This window comes from Protopterus annectens, chromosome 1.part2, assembly GCF_019279795.1.
Source record: "Protopterus annectens isolate FY-2018-M chromosome 1.part2, PAN1.0, whole genome shotgun sequence".
Taxonomy (NCBI): domain Eukaryota; kingdom Metazoa; phylum Chordata; order Ceratodontiformes; family Protopteridae; genus Protopterus; species Protopterus annectens.
The window spans coordinates 1,210,685,179-1,210,704,445 of record NC_056727.1 but is presented as its reverse complement, the minus strand read 5'-3'; the positions used below and the strand labels follow the sequence as shown (position 1 = coordinate 1,210,704,445).

The following is a 19,267-nucleotide window of genomic DNA, read 5'->3' as shown; positions in this document are numbered from 1 at the left end:
AAGTCCAACCACATTGCGGACAAGTTGAGCAGAGCTATACTCATGCCTCACGAGTGGTCTCTGAAAGACTCTGTAGTGAGAGAAATCTTTCTCAAGTGGGGTCAGCCTTGCTGCGATCTTTTTGCTACTCCCCAAAACAGCAAGTGCAGAGAATATTTCACTCTATTCCCTTTACCAGGCCAACCCAGCAGGGACGCTCTAGTCCAAGTTTGGCCCCGGGACTTCTGTATGCATTTCCTCCTTTCCCACTGATCTCTCAAGTAATACAGAAAGCTATCGCTCAGAAGGCCTCATTGATCCTCATTGCTCCTTACTGGCCTCGACAAGTGTGGTTCCCCTTTCTACATCAATTTCTTTTTGAGCGACCGTGGAATCTGGACCTAGTTCCAGATCTTTTGATCCACCAGTCGGGTCAGTTTCATCGCTCCCTCCCCTCTCTGAACCTCACTGCTTGGTTCCTCCAATTCCAACCGTAGCCAGGCTTCCTCAATTATCTCACTCTGTTAGAGATATATTGATAGCTTCCCATAAATCTTCCACTCGAAAGATTTATTTGAGTAAGTGGAAACGCTTCTCATATTGGGCACAAGGAAAGGACATAGATCCTTTCACCGCTTCCATTCAACTAGTCCTTGATTTTTAGCTGAACTCTTCCATGCAGGTTCATCTCCATCTACTCTTAAGGTTCAATTGGCAGCTATTTCTAACTTCCATGTGGGTATTTCTGAATCTGCCCTAATGTCCCACAAACTTTGCAAAGCCTTTTTGAAAGGAGTTTTTCTTCTCAGACCTCCTATAAGAAATCCTCCTTCTCCTTGGGACCTAAATTTAGTTCTTGCTTCTTTGATTCTTTCCCCTTTCGAACCTGCAGCTTCATGTTCCTTGAAATTATTATCATGGAAAACTCTCTTTCTGGTGGCTATTACATCAGCCAGAAGAGTTTCAGAACTTCAAGCACTCAGTTGTCGTCCTCCTTATCTTTTGTTCCATAAGGACAGAGTATCCTTCGAACTAACCCGTCTTTTTGCCTAAGGTGGTTTCAACATCAAATCTAAACCCAAGCAGTGACCTCCCTGTCTTTTGCGCAGAGTATTCCAATAGGTCTGAACAAAAGTTACACTGCCTGGATGTTCATCGTCAATTAAGGTACTACTTGGATAGAACAAAACAATTCAGAAAATCTGATCAGCTGTTTGTCTCCTATGCGGAAAGCAGAAAGGGACTTTCAGTTTCAAAGGTATCATTATCCAGATGGCTAACATCTTTGATTTCCCTGGTATATGAAATTAGACAACAGAAATTGCCTAATAAACCTAAAGCCCATTCCACCAGAGCTTTGGCTACTTCTTTAGCCTTCCAAGACAGACTGCCTATTGACACCATTTGTGTAGCGGCTACTTGGGCTACTCCTCACACTTTTATTTCTCATTATAAGTTGGATTTAGCTTCTAGGCATAGAGCTAACTTTGGTTCCACTGTTCTCAGGAGTCTGTTCCGTTAGGCCACCGGGACAAGGTGCTAGGGACGGTCCCATCCAGCAAGAATGAAGGCGAGATAGACAACTTAACATATAGAAGTTATGTTCTTACCATAACGTTCCATGTTAGTTGTCTTCTTCTTGCCTTCTTCTTGCGTCCCACCCTCCTTCCCCCTGGCCTGGACAGACCTAGAGGAGTTGTGATCGTGACCTCTCTTTCTACCACCTCTTTCTTAGTCATATGCTATTATGCATATTTCTTGGTTCAGGATGTAGGTCACCCTTCTTTCTTCCTGTTGTTAGAGGTGGATTCTGTTTTACAGTTATACTGTTATTGTTATAAGCTGGGGTTAGCTTACAAACGAGATCTGAGGTAACTCTCGCCTAGCATTGTGGGATATAAGGGGAGCCTCGAGCCGGTGGAACCAACTCTCGAGCTTTTAGAGTGCCGAGTCGGAGCCGAGGTCGGCTCCGAACCCATCCAGCAAGAAGAAGGCGAGAAGAAGACAACTAACATGGAACGTTATGGTAAGAACATAACTTCTATTTTTTGGTCGCCATTACTTCTGCCAGACGTATCTCTGAGCTTCAAGCCTTATGCATCAAGAGTCCATACTTGATTTTTCATACAGATAGAGTGTCATTGAGAACTAATCCTTCCTTTCTGCCAAACGTGATCTCTGAAATGTCCATTAACCAAACCATTGAATTGCCAGTTTTCTTTCACAGCTATTCAAACAAAGGAGAGTATTGCTTAAATACCCTAGATATTCACAGGCAAATTTGCTTCTACTTGAACGGGACTAAGGCCTCTCATAAATCAGACCAGTTATTTTTGGCCTATTCTGGACCTAGATTAGGATGTGCTGTTGCTAAGGTCACATTGGCTAGATGGTTTGTGTGTCCTTCATTTATACACAATGTAATATTCCATTGCCGACTACCATAAAGGCTCGTTCGACAAGATCGGTGGCAACTTCTGCTGTCTTCCATGAGAGAGCTTCTTTACATGACATCTGTGCAGCTGTAACTTGGGCTGCGCCTCATACCTTCATCAGTCATTACAAATTGGATTTGGCCTCCAGGGGAAGAGCATCTTTTGGTTCTATGGTGATCAGGAATGTCCTTCCATGAGAGCCTCCCAGGAATAGCGGTAGCTGGGGACTCTGTCCCACACGTAAGGAATGAACGAGGATTAACAATATCAGATAAAGAAGTTATGTCTTACCATAACATTCCATCTGTATTGTTGATCCTCGTTCAGTCATTACGACCCTCCCTCCTTCCCCCTCCTGTGGCTTCTAGTGGATCTCACCATCCGGTTCTTTTAGGTCATTTGACCAGAGGTCGCCTCTACCTTCTTTTGACTTGCAAACTCACTCTGAGGTAACAGGGAGAGGAGAATTCTGGGTAAGAGTTTTAGCTCGAGAGTTTGTAGCTGACACGAACTTGGAAGATGGCCGACTCTGTTCCGAGGTCGGAACCGATACCTACACGTAATGACTGAACGAGGATCAACAATACAGATGGAACGTTATGGTAAGACATAACTTCTTTTGTCTTCTATTGTACAGTTTGTTTATGGCAGGGGACTACCAGATTGGCTTCCCTTTTTTGGAGGATAACATCTTGGTTCTGTTAGGTATAGCACGATCCATGCACTCATGTAAGTGCTTATAAAGTGTATTTGTGTAGGATTCAGCAGTCGTACCTCTATTGTCCGTTTGCATGGGTGTTGTGAAGTTTGCCACTTCTGTCTTAAGAAGCGTGAAGTTGGTTTTGGGGAAACTTTTTACAGTGGTTTCCCTAATGGGGGTGGGGGTGGGATGTGGATGTCTAGGCTGATTAGTTTGTGGACAGATCTGACCAATGAGGAATTGAACTCTGGTTTAGAACATCAGTCACCCATGTTGGTAATGACCAGGTCTAGGATATTGCTGCCCCTGGTGGGGGTGTAGATAAGTTGATCCAAGGCGTTGGAATTTATGAATTCCAGAAAATGTTGAGCAAAAGAGTTGGTACATGAGTAGTTTTCCCAGTTAATGGTGGGGTAGTTGAAATCGCCCATTATTAGGATGGTGGGTTGTACCCTAATATTTTCCAGTGTATAAAGAAATGAGGAGTGGGAATCCTGGGGCATGGTGGGGGATCTGTAGCAAGCTACAGTTTGGATTGCAGTCTTGCCCAGAGTTAGTTGCACTTGGATAATCTCGGATGCATTATGCTGAGCAACTAGCCTGGAGGTGTGGATATCCTTAATGAATATGGACATGCCTCCACCTTTAGTGTTTCGGTCCAGGTTAGGTGGCTGAAAGTTGTGGTATGAATTATAGCCTGGTAATGCAGGGGTGCTCTCTGGAGCCTTGAACCAGGTCTCTGTCATTGCACAGATGTCGATGTTCTCCATTTTAAGGAGTGCCTCGAGTTAATGCACTTTAAGGTTTAGACTTCTAGCATTGAGTAGCATTACCCTCAGATTTTGCTTGCTTGTACGTGTTACTGTGGTGAGTTTGTCATTTGAACCTTGCCTAAAAAAGGCACTATAGGGGTGGCAAGAGCCTTAGCCATTATCCGGAATCCCAAGGGTGACAGGTGCAGGCCATCTCTTCCAAAGCATCGTGGTCTGTTGATCATGTCATCCCAGGCAGACAGATACTGGATCCCTTTAGAAAGACACCAGAAGCTTAGCCAATTGTTGAAGTTAATCATTTTGTCCTTGTACTGTGGTATCATTCTGGGTGATGGCAGGATGCTACTCAAGGCTAGGGTCATACCTGCCTGGGCTACAAGATTGGAGAACTCCTCCATGTCTTTTTTCATGTAGCCCAGGGAGGTACGTCTCAGGTCATTCACACCAACATGGACAATGACAGAGTCATATTTGCGCTTGTTTTGGAATGACCTGAGTGCATGCGTTATGTAGTGGATCCTGGCACCCGACAGACAGATGACAGTAACTTTCTTCTTGTTTAGCCTGGTGAGTGGAACATCAGTGTGCCTGACTATAGAGTCACCTAAGACTAGAGTGTTGGGTACGTTGTTATGCCTTATAGGCTATGGTTGAGAGGCACACTAAGTTTGTGGGCTGTGTGTCATTTGGGTTGTGTTGGGGGGGGTGGAGGTTGTATGCATTTCTGCTTTGGAGGTCTCTTGCTTGAGCAGATTTTTATTGAGAGCCTCCGCGAATGTAGATGTGTGTTTTGGTGGTGTAGGTTTTGAGGGACTATGTGAAGAGTGTTGTGTGGTGTAAGTGTTTACCTTCTCCTCTTGACTGTCTAGTCCAGTCTTGGGTGAAGAGAGCTTTGCTTCCAGTTTGGCTATATAAATTCATCTCTCACAGGTTGTAGTGTTGGGTGGTAGGAGGAGAGGGTTGTCTGTGTACATGACGCAGTTCCTGCATTGCCCCAAGATGCCCAGATTCATCAGGTGGACAAGAGAAAACACCGGGAGCTGACCCTTAGACATGCCTGGATAGGTGCTTATTTATTAAGTACTAAAAACTGTTTTCCTGTAGATAAGTGAGGAAAGTTGAGTGCTATAGTAATTTGTAGCTTATTTTGTGCTTACGAGTCTGAACAAGTGCTGAGCTCAAAGAAACGGATTTGAGTGCTGAAACTAAAAAAAAAAGGCTAGTTCTAAAGGAAAAGTTGAAGAGCAGACTTTGTCGCCAGGAATAGTTTAACCGTAGCTAAGCAGCGATGCATAACGTGTATTTTTTTATATATATAACAGTAGCAAATGAGCAAACGGATTTAAGCAAATTAACCAATAAAAAGCTAAAAACTGAGTCCCGTTCCAGCAATCTTCGATCAGACAAGTTCTAACTGCACACTCCTGCCACTAGGGTGCAGGGGAACCTTCTCCAAAAAAAGATGGTCTGGATTACTGCTCAAGTTATACAAACAAAGCTAGATTCAGCAGGTCTGAATTTAGTCTGTGCTACAGCATACAAGGCGTACTGATTTCAGAAAGAAACAGTTCAAATAAGCAGGCACAATTAGTTTTTAAACAAAATGGAATAAACAGTACACACTCCTGCCAAAGGTGGCTCACAAACAAAAATCCAAGCTTAAAAACAAGATGCAAAACACAACCTCAGCTGACTCCTAAAGGTCTTCTCCGTAAAATAAAATCCAATGCAGTAGAACAAAACAGGATCTCGACCACCACGAAAAGTAGAAAATCACATTTTTTAAGACAACAACAAAAGATGAGCGCTTTCGCGTACTCAGTGTGCGCTTCTTCAGATCTCAAAAAAAAAACCAAGATGTGAGCACACCAACAAAGCTGAGAAAAAGCCAAAAAAAATCCCAAAACACTTCTTTATTACAAAAGGATGAGTGCTTTCGCGGGGTAACCGCTTCATCAGATCCATATAAAAAGCAACTCAAAGTAAAACATTTATAAAAGTTAAAATCACATAGAATTAAAAAATCAAGTTCACCTTCTACTAATTAAAGCTGGCCTTAAAGGAATACTAGCATTAAGTCCTGGAACTTTGTGTTTGTAGGGCTATAATCCATTTCACTTCCAAAATCTCTAAGTAATTATTCACATTACCTCTTCTCATACCAGGTTTAACCAGTTGTAAAACTCTAAACTAGAAGACATTATGCCCTGTTTTAGCCATATGTGCTGCCAATGCAATTGTAAGGACTTTGTTTCTGATATTCCCAACATGTTCCAAAATCCTTTGCTTAAACGTACACATCGTCTTGCCCACATAAAATCTTTAGCACTCCGTGCAAGTTGCTAAATAGACCAGACATTTACTATTGCATGTGGCAGACAACCTAGGGACAAATTCTCTGCTAGTAATGTGGTGAATAAACACTTGTTCTCTGACTATAAAAGTACATGCTTTGCATTTACCACAAGGCAAAGTTCCTAGTCTTGGCAAAGGATCATTCATTGCAACCTTAGGACCATAGCATAGCATCCTTTTCAAATTCTTGTTATTTCTAAAAATAAAACTCAGACGAGACCCAACCACTTCACTGGTGGCTTCATCCTCTAGTAGTATACGCAGGTTTTTCCTAATGATATCACAAAAGTCAGAAATATTACTAGAATAGGTAAACAGCACATGTGAGAGTGTTCAATCTCGCCGTTTGTTCTTACACATGGGTGTCGGAGACGATCCTGGGCTCCGAGTCGGCCGCATAGCAAAGCTCTGCATCTAGGAGAAGCTCAAGACCAACCTACCTCCCACAATTCCCTCTGCCTTTACCTCAGATCTAGTTTGCCGCTGCAACTGATCGCATCGATTTCGAGAGCTCTGACCAACTTTGGGAAGATAAGCTTTTTTCTTCTTGTATTTCTTCAAAATTTTATTGGAAAACTTGTTTATAGTGCGTGTATGTGACTGTCATCCTCGATACTCCGATATATTAATTGTTAGATATATATATTGTGTGAGTATATATATATATATATATATTTTTTTTTTTACCTTATGGCCTACCCTTCCTAGTTATAGGATTTATATTGTTGTAGTATTGTTGTGCTGTGGACTTGAATCAACCTTTTTCAAATCTGTTATTTGGCATAATTGTTTGTTTTTTCTAAGGATATGTCAGAAAAAGCTAAGTCGGGATTTAAGAGGTGTCAGTGTGGGCAAAAGATGTCTGTCGCTGATAACCATAGCTCCTGTGTCTACTGTCTTGGCCCTCTCCATCTTCAAGAAGACTGTTCCATTTGTCATTCTTTCAGTGGAAGGGTCATGACAGATAGACGCAGGAAGCTCATGAATAGGGGTCTTTTGAAGCCTTCCTTCCAGGAGGAACTTGACAAGTCAGACCAGGCTTCTAAGTCCTCGAAGGCATCGAAGACGTCGGAGCCCTTGTCATCGGCTCCGAGCTCTTCTTTTAAAGTTCGTTCACCAGTTCCACAGGCTTCGGGGCCGAGTGTCGAGCTTCTTACTGTGACCGAGCCTCGAGTCTTGGAACCGGTGTTGGAGCTTCCACCTCCTGCCTTATTGAGGTCGGTACCGTCCTCGATTTCTTCGACCCGTTCTTCCAGGCCTCTGTCAGACACCGACGTAGATCGTGTGGTGCAGAAGTTAATGGAGAACACGGCCTTGTCCAAACTCATTTCAGTCTCCTCCCAATTGGTGTCGAGACTCGAAGGCCTTCCCTTATCTCCATCTGTTCCTCCTCCGATGCCTACACAGCCTTCGGAGCCGAGAGATGTTGATTTGATGATTGTGGAGCCCTTGGTGCCGGAACCGTCCCTTCCTCGGTCAGCACCGTTGACCTCGACTCCGTCGGAACCGTTGGCGGACGCGCGGAGCCGACTATCCCTCCTTGGCTCTGGGACCGAGAGTCGAACCGATCTTTTGGTGCCGACTCTCCCCCTCGGTGCCTCGGCACGGATCACTTCGGCTCCGTCCTTGGGGTCGATGCCCTTGGCCTCCGTGTCGGAGATACTTCCGCATTCTTCGGAACCAGAGGGCTCCTCGGCTCGGGGTCCCGGGGCCTTCGACCTCATGAGGAAGGTATTGTCTTCTCAGACAACCACGTCATCAGAAGCTACTTCTCTCTCCCACAAAGGTCCATTGTCTTCTTCTGCACCCACGACTACTCACAAGCGTAGAGCACCAGTGCCTCAGCCACTCCCAGAGGGAGTCCCTTCTTCCTCGGAGGCCTCATCGGAAGCCCTTCCCGATGACGTTCCGAGGAAAAAGCTGTGTAAGAGGAGACACTTAGATTCCCCACAAGAATCTTTGACATCTGATACTGACTTAGATGAGTCAGAAGGGTCCCCAATATCACCCTCAGAGGATGTCTCCTTTGCTGACATCCTGGAGATCCTGAAGCAGAGAGGTGGTTGGCAGGCCCTACCCCCTTCTGAGGATGAGTCGGTTCTGCTGAAGGCATTTGGTGCTCGCCCTTCCTCCTCCTGGGTCACTCCGCCCTTCGAGTTAATGGAGTTAATTGCTCGAAGGGAGTGGGAGGCACCTGACACAGTGGAACCAGTTCCCAAGAAACCTAACAAGTACATAACTGCCCCTCAGGACAAGTCATATCTTACTAAGGGAGTTCCAGTTGATGCTATGGTGGTGGCCGCAGCCACTAAAAAGGAGATGTCCGAATCTTCCTCGTCTGTCCATCCTCCTAACCGAGATTCTAGGACCATGGACAGATATGGGAAGCGCTTTTTCAGTTCAGCGACTTTTTCCATGCGATCGCTGAACTATTTGACACACTTCACACGATTACAGAGGGATCTAGTCAAGGAGTTGGGAGATACCCTCCAGGGTAACACAGATGCTGCTGTCTCGGGCAAGGTACCCCCCTATGAACATCAGCTGTCAATCTATCAGGGTATCCTGTATCCGAAAGATCATGTAAAAAATTATCAGTAGATTCACTCATATCTGTATCATCAGTGTTGAGGCGTGATAATCTCAAGGATTGTCCTTTCACAATATTTTTAAAAAATATGTGAGGGGTGCATACTGGATTTATGCAATGTAATAAATGCAGTAGAATAAATACAATCGAGTACTTTTAAGAAGAGGCAAAAGCAAAATAAAGTGGGTTTTTTTTGTTAGTAAAGTGCAAGGAGAGGGGAAGGAGGTGCGGAGGTTAAGAACCTAAGTGGGTTGGCCTTCTCAAATGTTCTCTTTGTATTGCGTAGAGTGAACACCAGACTGAGAGGGGTGTCCCAGATCAAATTTACAGTAGGGGCGAGCAACTGCAAAGCCACCAACTATAACAACACCACAAGAATAGGGTGGGGGGAGGGTTTCAGGACAGATGAGAAATGGAAAACTATGCCAGAAAATAAAACAATTCAGTCAGGCAAAATTAAGACAATGCAGAACTCTGAAAGATTAAAATGCCAAGAAATATACTTATCAATCAGCAATATATTTCCAGATTGTTTGAGAATCACACCAGCCAGAACCCAGGAATTTCCAACAGTGTATGCAAGAATTTGCCGACAGAAACTGTTTCTAAATCAGCAAGCCCTGAAGCAGTCAGATAACACAAAAGCTGTTAGACCAGTTTTATAAACTCCACCTCAGAAATAGGGGGTAAGCAGTTTCAGGACAGTTGAAAAACAGAAAACAATGCCAGAAAATATATAAAACAATTCAGTCAGACAAAATTAAGACAATGCAGAACTCTGAAAGGTTAAAATGCCAAGAAATAAACATCAATCAGCGATATATTTCCAGATCGTTTGAGAATCACACCAGCCAGAACCCAGGAGTTTCCAACAGTGTATGCAAGAATTTACAAACAAACTATTTTTAAATCAGCAAGCCTTGAATCAATCAAATAACACAAAAGCTGTTAGACCAGTTTTATAAACTCCACCTCAGAAATAGGGGGTAAGCAGTTTCAGGACAGATGAGAAACCGAAAACAGTGCCAGAAAATATATAAAACAATTTAGTCAGGCAAAATTAAGACAATGCAGAATTCTGAAAGGTTAAAATGCCAAGAAATATACTTATCAATCAGCTATATATTTCCAGATTGTTTGAGAATCACACCAGCCAGAACCCAGGAGTTTCCAACAGTATATGCCACTGTTGTCTGGGTTCTGGCTGGCGTGATTCACTGTTGGAAACTCCTGGGTTCTGGCTGGTGTGATTCTAAAATGAATATGTCCATTGTGGGCACTTTCACCAGCACCAGTTGGTGACTGGAACATGTGCATACCATGCATCATCATTGTGTGGCTGTAGACTTCAGAAGTCAGCCTTCTTTTGGCATTTCATAATTGCAGGATCTGGGCTTCTGAGACTTAACTCTTTAGTTTCTCAGGCTTCTGCCTTTCAGGGAAGTTTTTGTGTACTGCCTAGGATTTTTTCTAGCAGGTACGCACTGCAGACACCCCCCTTCATAGTGAAATTTTATATATGTGTAAGTACTCACCTTATTAGATTATCTTCAAGAGAGCCTTCTCTGAGTATGTGTTACCATCATCCTGTTGTGGACAGTCCTTCCACCTAATGCAGGTGCTGATAGCCTTTAAGCACCAGAAGTTTATAAGTTTATATTCTTGCCTGGCTGTTTCGTATCTTTTGGGTGCAGCTCAAGTCTTGTTTCATGTGGTGAGTGCTGGGGATCATGAAGTGAGACATGACATTGTAGCCCATTCATGGGGATGTTGAAGCATGTTTCATTAATGTGCATGACCACAGAAATGGAAGGTGGAGGCTGAAGGAACTGTGCTAATAAAGGATTCTTAGGAGGTCGGGCCTAGTTAATCATTTGCAGAGTACCTTCTTGAAGATCATCTAATATAACTAGGTACTTAGTTTCTTGCAAGTTAATAAACTGCATGATGAACCCTAGTGCTGGCTGCTATACCAGTGTAATACACTACCCTCTTTCTTGCTTTGTCCATACTTTGATTATGACTGATTGTGTATGTTGATCTGTTTGATTCCCTGCTTTGTGACATAAAACATGGTTAGACATGATTGTTGGTTTATTTTTGTCTCAACAGTTACAAGAACTCCCCGTATATGTCATTTGATGACACAGAGCGACCACCTGATCAGGAGTTTAAACTAAACCGAGATACCACTGGAGACCTGGTATATCCTGTAAAGTAAGAAATAATAAATGTAAAATTATATTTAATTAGTAAAAAAAAAGTGTCAGAACAAATAAAATAGAGACTGCCATTTAAAGTAGCACTTTAAATGATTGTCAAAGGGCTGTTATTTCTAATCATCATATGCAATACTAGACCTGAATTTGTTTGTATTTGCTGTTTTTTGACCAGACTTCAGCTGTGTCCACTGCCAAATACTTTTCAGCTTCTGCAATATTGTATGTTATAGGAGTGGCACACTTTGTAGTGCATTAGTAGCAGTTTTGCAAGACACATTGCTAATATTGTATGTATAAAGTATGCTCCCATTCCTATATTACCTGTCCTTCATAGAGTATAATGTACTGTTATCTTTATGCTGTAAAAAATATATTTTTGTTTTTATATATGCCCCTACATGATAACCATCAGATGCCACTCCCTGCAGCCTGTCAGCCCATTTGTTCCCCTTTTAGGGAAAGATCCATTGTTCCTTGACCAGGGCAAGAGCCCTATGGTCCATTCATTTCCTGCTGAGGATGGGAGACTTCAGAATCCATTTGCTGTTCTGTGTTTCATGTAGATCCTTTGCTCTCAAATACCTATCAACTTCGGGTGGCATCTGATGGCTTCCATATGTGCTCCTGTTGTAGGAAGTCTCATGCATGGACTCCCTCTTGGTTTATGTGCAGCATTTAGAGACATTGTTTTGATAGTTGAGTCCTGCAGTCTGTCAGCACTCCTTTTGGAGTTATATTGTTCCCCTCCCTCTCACTGAGCTGGGTGAGCCAGTGTTGAATATTCATCCCCATCTCTCCTGCCCCAACCCCTTCACTGTCCAAGCTGCTAATTGAATAGGGGTCATAGTTAGGGATTCTTCCCTCTGATGTTCTTCATGTTTCACTGTTGCAGTCATTACATTTGGGTAATCTGCTGGCAGGTTGCCCTCAGTCGGCCTGATTAACAAAGTCTTGGGCCCTGTGTCGGTTGCTGTCCCTTCTTCCATGACGTCAAGTCGTCAGGGATATAAAACATGCAGCCAACGCCATTATATCTGTCTTTCTTGCCTTGCGGTGCCCTAAGCAGAAGCAGTTCGCAAGTGCCGGTCAGCCGACTCCTGAAATTTTCGTTTTCGAGTTTCAGAACCAAAATCTTCAACTTAAAGCTAAGCACCCCTTTGGGGAAACTTTTTCTTGCTCCTTACCGATGTCAGTAAAAGTTAATAATTATATTACTTGTGGAAAGCAAATACCTCATAAAGATTTTCATTCGTACTGTATTTCTTGCCTAGGCCCTGACCACAACGTACCTTGCTGTTGGTTTTGTGATTTATTTAATCAGCGCACTATCAGTCGTCGGTGTATTTTTGCCTCTAAACATTTCGGTTCTCGGTTTAATTATCCAGAAATGTCGTCGGTTAGCCATCCGACTACCGGGATTCTGAAAAACCGCAAAGATAAAGACAAAGACAGGCCGCAGAGGTCCAAAACTGCCGACGACGCTTCTCCTAAGCCAGTCACCAATTTGCCAGTACCCAGTGAGGCGCTTCCGCAGCCCCTGGTACCCACTACTTTTGATTCGCAGGCCTCTACTGAGACCCATTCGGAGTTCGGTATGCCACGAGATACTTCAACTATGGAACCCGCGGATGTCTGTACCTTGGATGGGTTCGGAGCCACTGTGCAAGGCACCAGCTTCTGAGGGTGTATTCAGGCCTACAGACTTGCATATAAAATCAACACCGCCTTCATTGCTAAGGCCTAAATCTTGATCCATATATAAATGACACCCAGGCCACACTCTCAGGCCCCTATGCCTAAAAAACAAATTATAAAAATGGCAGAAGATCTAATTACTCTAATCAGGGGTAGTCAACCCCCCCCCCCCCCAAGAGGCCTTGGGCTGAGCTTGATTATGAATCTTCTGATCAGGATTCTGTTTCTTCTGACAACCTGGATTTGTCCATACTTACTTATGAGGATTTGGATGCAGAGGATTCCATTCCCTTTGCTTCCCCTCCGGAGGATTTTTCTTTTGGAGAAGCTTTACATACTTTAAGGGAGCATTTCCACTGGGAAAGCCAGGAATTTTCTGATTCAAAAAAGAGGCTTAGGGATTTCCTTCTTCTACCTCAGCATAGGCCTTTGGCTGTACCTCCTGTACTAGATATTGTTAATGTGTTTTCGGAATCCAATTTGGCCCCTGATTCCCTGCCTCCGGCTCCTAGCAAACCTGACAGATACAAAACGGTTTCTGAGTCCCACAAGTTCCTTTTCAAAAATCCTGTTGCAGATCCAGAGACTATTTCTCTGGGGCCCAAGGGCATTAAGGCATCTACTGCTAAAAATCCTACCCCTTCTGATAGAGACTCCAGGGCGCTGGATAGATGGGGTAAAAAGGTTTATACTTCTGCAACCTTTGCAATCGGAGCTTTAAACTGCCAATTTCAAATGTTAAAATATCAACAGCATATTATTGGACTGCTTAAACAGAAAATTATGTTGCTTCCTGACTGTGGAAAATAAAGATTTACAGGATTTAATGCATTATGCTGAACAAGTTGGAAAACATACTTTGCAATGTGGTTTTGATTCTTTAGAGGCCTCTTACAGGGCTGCTGTTACTGGGTATGTGCTTAGGCATGCTTGGCTTAAGGAGCAATCTTTGCCTGATCATGTTAAAGCTAAATTGTTGGATGCTCCTTTAAATCGGGACCGCCTGTTTGGCAACAAGGCTGAAGAAGTTCTTAAAAAGATGGAAGATAAAGCTAAATCTATGCAAACTGCTAAAGATTTTTTTTACAAGTGCAATTTCCAAGATTTACTAGGCACTGGCCTACTAAGAATTGGTCCTTTCCAGTCCCTTCCAGGTCTACTCAAGCCAAACCCAGACACAGCAAAAACCCCAGGTTTCAATCCCAGGGGACTCTCAGAAATAAGCAGTGGGGGCCTCCACTGCCAAATCTGGAAATAACAAGGCAACCCGCTAGGGTAAACAGTCTCAGTGACTTCCTTTTAAAATTCCAAAGCACTTCTCTTTTGACCGCCCCTTTGGGGGGAAAGATTGCTCTTCATGCAAAGAAATGAGAACTCATAACCCAGGACAAATGGGTTTTAAATATAGTGTCCCAGGGATACAGATTTCATTTCCACACGTTGCCAGGACCAAACAGGTGGCCAGACCTGCCCCCAAATCAGTGGACAGAGGCTCAAGAACAAGTACTTTCCCTCTTAAGCATGGGGGCTATTCATCTGGTACCAGAAGAGGAAAAGGGACAAGGTTTCTACTCCAGGCTTTTTCTGGTACCCAGAAAAGACAAATCATGGCGTCCAATCCTGGACCTGTCTACTCTAAACACCTTTCTGGAGATTCCAAAATTCAAGATGCTGACTCTTCAATTACTTCTGTGCTAGGCAAAGACGCCTGGTTGGCAACTCTAGATTTAAAAGAAGCATACCTGCACATCCCAATCAGGGAATCTTGCAGAAGATACCTACGCTTCAAAGCAGGCTACTCGCATTATCAGTTCTCTGCACTGACCTTTGACTTGTCTACTGCGCCCAGGGTATTCACAAAGTGGCTGGCTCCATTTATTGCATTTTGCAGGCAAAGAAATATTCAGCTATATCCATACCTGAACGATTGTCTAATTCAGGCAGAAAACCAGGGCATACTTTTAAATCATCTGGCGTTTGTAAAAAGGGTTCTAGCTTGTCTGGGGTACACCATAAACAAAAAAAAAATCACAACTGGTACCCTGTCAACAAATTACATTCCTGGGTGCAAGCTTGAATACAACTGCCCAGATGGCTTTCCTCACGCCAGAAAAGCAAATTCATTTGGTAACTTGCTTCAAACAAGTGGCCACAAAAACCCTGCTATCTGCAAGACAAATATTGCAAGCCTTGGGGTTCATGGCCTCCTGCATTCTTCTAATTCCATATGCAAGACGGCATATGAGGAAACTACAGTGGTATCTAAAAAGTCTATGGAGTCAACATTATCACAGCCTGGAAACAATGATTCCTAGCATTCATTGCCTATGATGGGCAGAGGCCTGCCACCAAAACAAGGGACTACCATTCACACTAGCCACTGCCACCCAAACCCTAACTACAGATGCATCAGACTATGCATGGGGGGCTCACCTGGTAGGGAAGTGCATTCAGGCAAGTGGAACCAAAATCAAATGCACCTACATATCAATCAAAAAGAAATGTTAGCTGTACAGAATGCTCTGACAGCCTTCAAGGACTACATTCCTCCAGGACAACTAATGGTAAAGACGGACAACACCACGGTTATGTGGTACATAAACAAGCAGGGGAGGTACACATTCCTACCCCCTCTGCAGACTAGCCATGGCATTGTGGAACCAGACTTGAGTTACCAAGTGCACCTACAAGCTCATTTCCTGCCAGGAAAATTGAATACACTGGCAGACAGACTAAGCAAAAACCTCATGGACCCACACGAGTGGAAACTGGAACCAAGGATTTTCAACATGTTGACAAGCGAATGGGGGAGCCCAGACATAGATCTGTTTGCCTCCCCCCAGAACTACCAGTTGGACAAGTTTTGCACAAGGACTCCCCACAAACAAGCCTGGAAAGTGGATGCTCTGTCCTTCAGCTGGAAAAACCTATCAGTCTACGCCTTCCCCCCACTGCCTGTGCTCTCCAAAGTTATACTAAAAGTCAAACAGGACCAACCAAGGATGATCTTGATTGCTCCAGAATGGCAGCGCCAACACTGGTACCCCCTCCTGCGCAGTGTGTCGCAGTCATCTCCATGGCACCTGCCTCAGACCCCTTCCCTGCTGTCTCAGCAGGATAACCAAATTCTGCACCCTTAGCTTCCAACATTGAACCTTGCAGCCTGGCTAATCACTTAAATTCACCCTTATCATCCCTTAGCAAACCTGTGATGGATGTCATCTTGGAGACAAGGAGACCTAGTACTAGAAAATCTTATGCTGACAAATGGAAAAGATTCTGTGCCTGGAACCAGTCTCTAGGGATGAGCACAGCAGCGCCCAGTTTACCTCAGATTTTACAATACTTAACTGAGATGCTTCACAAGGGCCTGTCTTTTTCCTCCATAAAAATCCACGCCTCAGCTATTTCAGCTCATTATAACACAGAACCTCCCCTCTTCTCTCATCCTCTGCTCAAGCAGTATCTCAGGGGGGCAAAAAAATTAAGACCACCCAGGAGAGCTCCAACCCCTGCCTGGGACCTTAACTTTGTTTTGGAGAAACTCACTCTACCACCTTTTGAGCCAGCTGCTACTGCAGACTTAAAATTTCTTTCTTGGACAACAGCCTTCCTTTTAGCAATCACTTCAGCTAGAAGGGTATCTGAATTACAGGCCCTTATGACAGTGGAGCCTTTCATCATCTTTCATGCAGACAGGGTCTCTCTCAGGACCAATCCATCCTTCATGCCCAAGGTGGTTTCCAGTGTGGCTCTTAATCAGTCCATTAATTTGCCAACCTTCTTTCCCAATCCACAGAACAAAGGGGAATGGATTCTGCATTCCTTGGATGTGCACAGACAACTTAGATTCTACTTGGACAGGACTAAACCTCAAAGAAAATCTGAACAACTGCTGGTAGCATTTGCTGCAGGTGCAGAGGGGAAGGCTATTTCAAAACAAACCATTTCTAAATTGATAAGCCATTCCATTCATTTCTGCTATAAGCACCATGGAAAACCTATCCCCCAGTGGATCAGATCTCACTCCACCAGAGCTGCATCTACCTCTGCAGCCTTTCTCAGAGGTGTTCCTACCAGGGACATCCTAGAAGCTGCTACCTGGAGCTCTGTACATACTTTCACCAAGCATTGTCATTTACCAATTTTTTCGCTAAATCCATAGCTGGCTTTGCCACTGCTGTCTTGCAGGGCCTTATAGCTGGCCCTAATACTGTATAAACTCCTCCTCCCAACCATAGCTTTGGGAATCTACCCAAATGTAATGACTGCAACAGTGAAACACGAAGAACCTAGTACAGTTGTGTACACTTACCATAAATGTAGATGTTCAAGTGTATTCACTTTTGCAGTCCTGGTTACCCTCCCTCCAGCCTCCTAACTTTTTCTGGCTATACCTCTACTTTATTTTACTATGCTTAAAAGCCCTTCTGGTGTATTTGTTGGAGGTATACCTTTGTGTTTTTATGTTTATTTGCTCCCCATTAAGGGGGCACCTGACATCTGGGGCAAGAAAAACCGATGTAATGGCATCGGCTGCATGTTTTATACCCCTGCGACCTGCCGTCATAGAAGAAGGGACAGCAACCGAAACAGGACCCAAGACTTTGTTAATCAGGCCGACTGAGGGCACCCTGCCAGCAGATTACCCAAATGTAATGACTGCAACAGTGAATACACTCGAACATCTACATTTATGGCAAGTGTACACAACTGTACTTTATGTGGCCAGGGATTTAAAAATAAAAATATATTTTTGCATTTCATTCATTTTGTTGGATAACTCTCACTGTGGCAGTTGCAGTTTGTTTCTAGGAAGGTCAGTAGGGTTTCAGTAAAATAATGACTAGTAAAATTTGGCGACAACTGCACTAGGGCTGCTTCTCTACTTGTGGAGGAAGGATCTTTGATGATGTTAGCATAGTGATCCAAGAAAAAGTAAACTTGTAGAGCTTTCTGTTAATACTTAGGTTGTAGGGAAAAAAGTTGGAAAACGTTTTGTATTATTAAATATTCTTGTGTGAAAATATGCTTGTTGTGAAATCTTTTGCTGGTGAAATGTAGCATGGGCCATTGAGAATGGTTCAAAGAATGCAACAAAGTTACATGGGAGCTCAGCTGCCAAAACTAGATCCTGGCATTTTCAAAACCGATAATTGACTTAATTTACAGCAGTTTCATAACTGAGTTGGATGAGTTCAGAAAAGGGGCAGTGGGTGCCACATACAGATTGAACTGATGAACTGGGATGTAGCAGATAGGGAGAAGTGAAGATGGTGATAAAACACTCCTGCCAACAACCTATTTTTTTCTATCACAGACTGTCGATTCAGAAAATTAGTAGATAAAAATCTAAAATGGAGAAAGGGCCAAAGAAGGTGTCTGGAAGGGTAGCAGTAATGTTCTATAAGTTCTGTCTTTTGCAGGTACATTTTTTTGTAAGTGTAACAAGGGTTGTTGGAGTTGACCAGACAGATTAATTTGATGAGGATTTTTAATAATGGAGAAGTGGAAGCCTTCCCCTCACATCCATTAGACTACAAAATAACCATTTTGGGTAAAGTATAGTACCCAAGCATTTGTTATTATCTGTTACCAAACGAGGAAAGGAAGAGTCAGCTTGAGGAACAGAATAATCTGGCCCAGGGTAAGAGTGGCTGAATGTCAAATAATAGCAGATTTGTTAGGGAAAGGAGGCTTTTGACCCTTAGAACCCTGAGGAAGTGTTCACAGAAAGAATCTCCTAGAAGCCCTCTTGCCCCTAAAGGCTGTTTAGGCTGCCTGCAAACAAAGGCAGGCTTAGATGGATAATTTCTCTGAAACTTATGAACAGGAGCGACAAAGATTTGTTTCAAATCTTGTATAACTTCACCCTTGGCAGCAGTGCAAAAGCGATTATGGTTGTCTAAGGAGAGTCTAAAAATTTGTCTTTGATGTCTTCAGGCAGATTCTTGAGGCACAACCAAGAATACCTCTTTATTACAGTTTCAGTTTCAACTGCCATAGAGGAGGCATCAGCAGCATAATAACTGCATTTAATAGAATGAAGAGCCACAAGAGAAACAGAGTTCAAAAGAGAAATGGCAGAAGTCTTACTCCCCAAATCAGGCATTTCAGCCAAAATTCTCCCAGGATAGGAGAAACAGCCAGGACATACTTAGTCATATGGATCTGGTAATTAATAGCCCTAGAAGCTAAGGTATCAAAGGTGTATACTTTTTTAATCATACCTTTCCATGGCACATCTGTCCTTATCAGATGGTAAAAGCATAGAAGAGGACAGCAACTTGTATGGTTTATCAGTGGCTACAGAAATAGCTGCAGGATCAGGGAAGGGCTTTTACACAAAAAGTTTTGAGCTTCAGGAATATTGAGGTTGAGAATCAGAGGCCTGAGAAGCTGCAATGAAAATATCCAAAAGGGCATTCAACATTGGAGGGACTGCAGAAGGCCAAGGAAAATTTATTTGCAAGAGTTCATAGTACCTTTGTGAACTTCAGATACCTGGGAACAGTCCC

General features: G+C 43.4%; 1 protein-coding gene across 1 annotated transcript in view; it reads left to right on the top strand.

Annotated features, from left to right (window-relative positions):
• PITHD1 (PITH domain containing 1) overlaps positions 1 to 19,267 on the top strand; it is a 491,261-nt gene that overhangs the window by 185,933 nt on the left and 286,061 nt on the right. Inside the window, exon 4 of the mRNA XM_044060068.1 lies at positions 10,945 to 11,049. Within this exon, the coding sequence (XP_043916003.1) occupies positions 10,945 to 11,049 (105 nt within the window). The remainder of the gene's footprint in view (positions 1 to 10,944; positions 11,050 to 19,267) is intronic.